This window comes from Acyrthosiphon pisum, unplaced genomic scaffold (genome assembly GCF_005508785.2).
Source record: "Acyrthosiphon pisum isolate AL4f unplaced genomic scaffold, pea_aphid_22Mar2018_4r6ur Scaffold_559;HRSCAF=1010, whole genome shotgun sequence".
Lineage (NCBI taxonomy): Eukaryota > Metazoa > Arthropoda > Insecta > Hemiptera > Aphididae > Acyrthosiphon > Acyrthosiphon pisum.
The window spans coordinates 1-1,800 of record NW_021775266.1 but is presented as its reverse complement, the minus strand read 5'-3'; the positions used below and the strand labels follow the sequence as shown (position 1 = coordinate 1,800).

The following is a 1,800-nucleotide window of genomic DNA, read 5'->3' as shown; positions in this document are numbered from 1 at the left end:
ATATTTGTCACCATAGTTCTCACCATAAAGTGGACAGAACATTAAACAAAAAAGGTCAATCAAAGAATACTGATTGTAAAGCATCTATTAAAATTGTTGTGAAAGTAGACACTGTATCTACTAGAAAAAGTGATCCATTTGTAAAGGTGAGTAAAACATTAACTAAAATGTTAATAATTACATTTAAATTGTAGGTTTGAAAATATTGTGTAATTCTTAATTTAACAAGAAAATTAATATAATTTGTACAAATCGGTAGGTATATCATTAAATTATAATTATAATAATATTAATATTAATAATCATATTTTAGTTAATAAATTTAAATAATTTACTGAAAAATTAAAATTTTAAATAACTACTAATAACTACATTTAATATTTTATGTTTATAGAATAACTACTTAGGTATGATTACTATCTCAAATACTCATAATCATAATATTAATACTGCTGAAGCGCTACGTTATTTGAATCCAGATATACATTTAAGAAAAACTTTTGAAGAGTATTTTTATGATGGGATGACAATATCAGATGCATTACGGTAAATATATAATAATAGTAATATGACAGTTTAAAAGTACAATTTATGTTAATTTTTCATAATAGTGTTATTTGATTGTATAATATTTATAATGTAATTATTTGGGCAAAATTTAAATATATAATTTTTCCATTTCTAATGTTAACAACAATTAAAACTGACCACTGATTCAGTTAGTATTTTTAGTGAAAGTTATTATTTATATTTTTGTTTAAATGTATTTTATCAACCTCGGTATACACAAAAAATATTTGTATTATTTTATTATTTATAGATATCATGAGAGTATTTTAACAATGTCAAATACACCTATTGAAGATTTTGCGAATGGTAGAATCAATCCAACATATCGATGCGTACAAAATTGGCATGATCAGTGGAGAGTACTTAACCTAGGACCCCGTACTGGTCAAGGAGTAATTATGGTAATAAAATATTTATGTTTAATTATTTACATTAAGAATTTATTCTATATATATATTATTATCATTGATGTGTTTTAATATACAAGATACAACCATTTATAAAACAAACTATTTGATTTTTTGATTTTAAAATGTATCATGCTACGTCAGAATAGTAAATTATTAACTCTTATATCTTCACAAGTACCCATATTACACATATTTTCATTTCATATTTTCTTTTTTTCAACTTTTAAAGTAATATTAGTGTTTATTAGAGCTTATACTTCTTATATGCAGTTTTCACTTAAATTGTGCATATATTTTTAGTTACTGAATTTAGTATTTTGTATACTTTACAGTTCTATATTAAAAGTTAAAAATGTTCAACATTTAATTTTCATTTAGACATTTAGTATTTAGTGAGAATACTATTAGCATATTAGCATACAATTTCAGATGCTGGGTGTTTAATAAGTGTAAGGTTTTATTTTAGAATAGATATTGGGTATAATTTATGATATAAATTATTTTTTTTATGTTTTGATGCTAGTAATTAATTCAAATTTTATATTGCATTAAATTATAGCTTTTTATTCAAAATTGTATTTATTATGTTTTTTTTTTAGAAACTAGTAGAAAAAAAAGAAACTTATTTAACTAATGGGATTTCATTATACTTCCAAGAGGAACCATTTGTTATTCTTATATTAACTCCAATTATGAAACAAGCACATGATTTACCATTATCCAAAGACATTGTATTTGTGGACTCAACTAGTTCTTGTGATCCTGAAAACCATTGCATTACATTTTTACTAACTCCATGCGCTGCTGGTGCAGCTCCTTT

General features: G+C 23.0%; 1 protein-coding gene across 1 annotated transcript; it reads left to right on the top strand.

The window, feature by feature from the left end:
- Positions 1 to 13: 13 nt before the first annotated feature.
- LOC107885369 lies at positions 14 to 1,052 on the top strand. Its single transcript, XM_029492685.1, has 3 exons — positions 14 to 146; positions 395 to 546; positions 821 to 1,052. Exons 2-3 carry the CDS (start codon positions 410 to 412, stop codon positions 1,047 to 1,049), a joined length of 366 nt encoding a protein of 121 aa, XP_029348545.1. The 5' UTR covers positions 14 to 146; positions 395 to 409; the 3' UTR covers positions 1,050 to 1,052.
- The last annotated feature ends 748 nt before the right edge of the window (positions 1,053 to 1,800 follow it).

Bases quoted from the DNA above. Each gene is read 5' to 3' on its own strand.
- LOC107885369 (XM_029492685.1), top strand. From the start codon at position 410: ATGATTACTATCTCAAATACTCATAATCATAATATTAATACTGCTGAA. The intron at 547-820 runs GTAAATATATAA...TATTATTTATAG, and splicing joins ACAATATCAGATGCATTACG to ATATCATGAGAGTATTTTAA.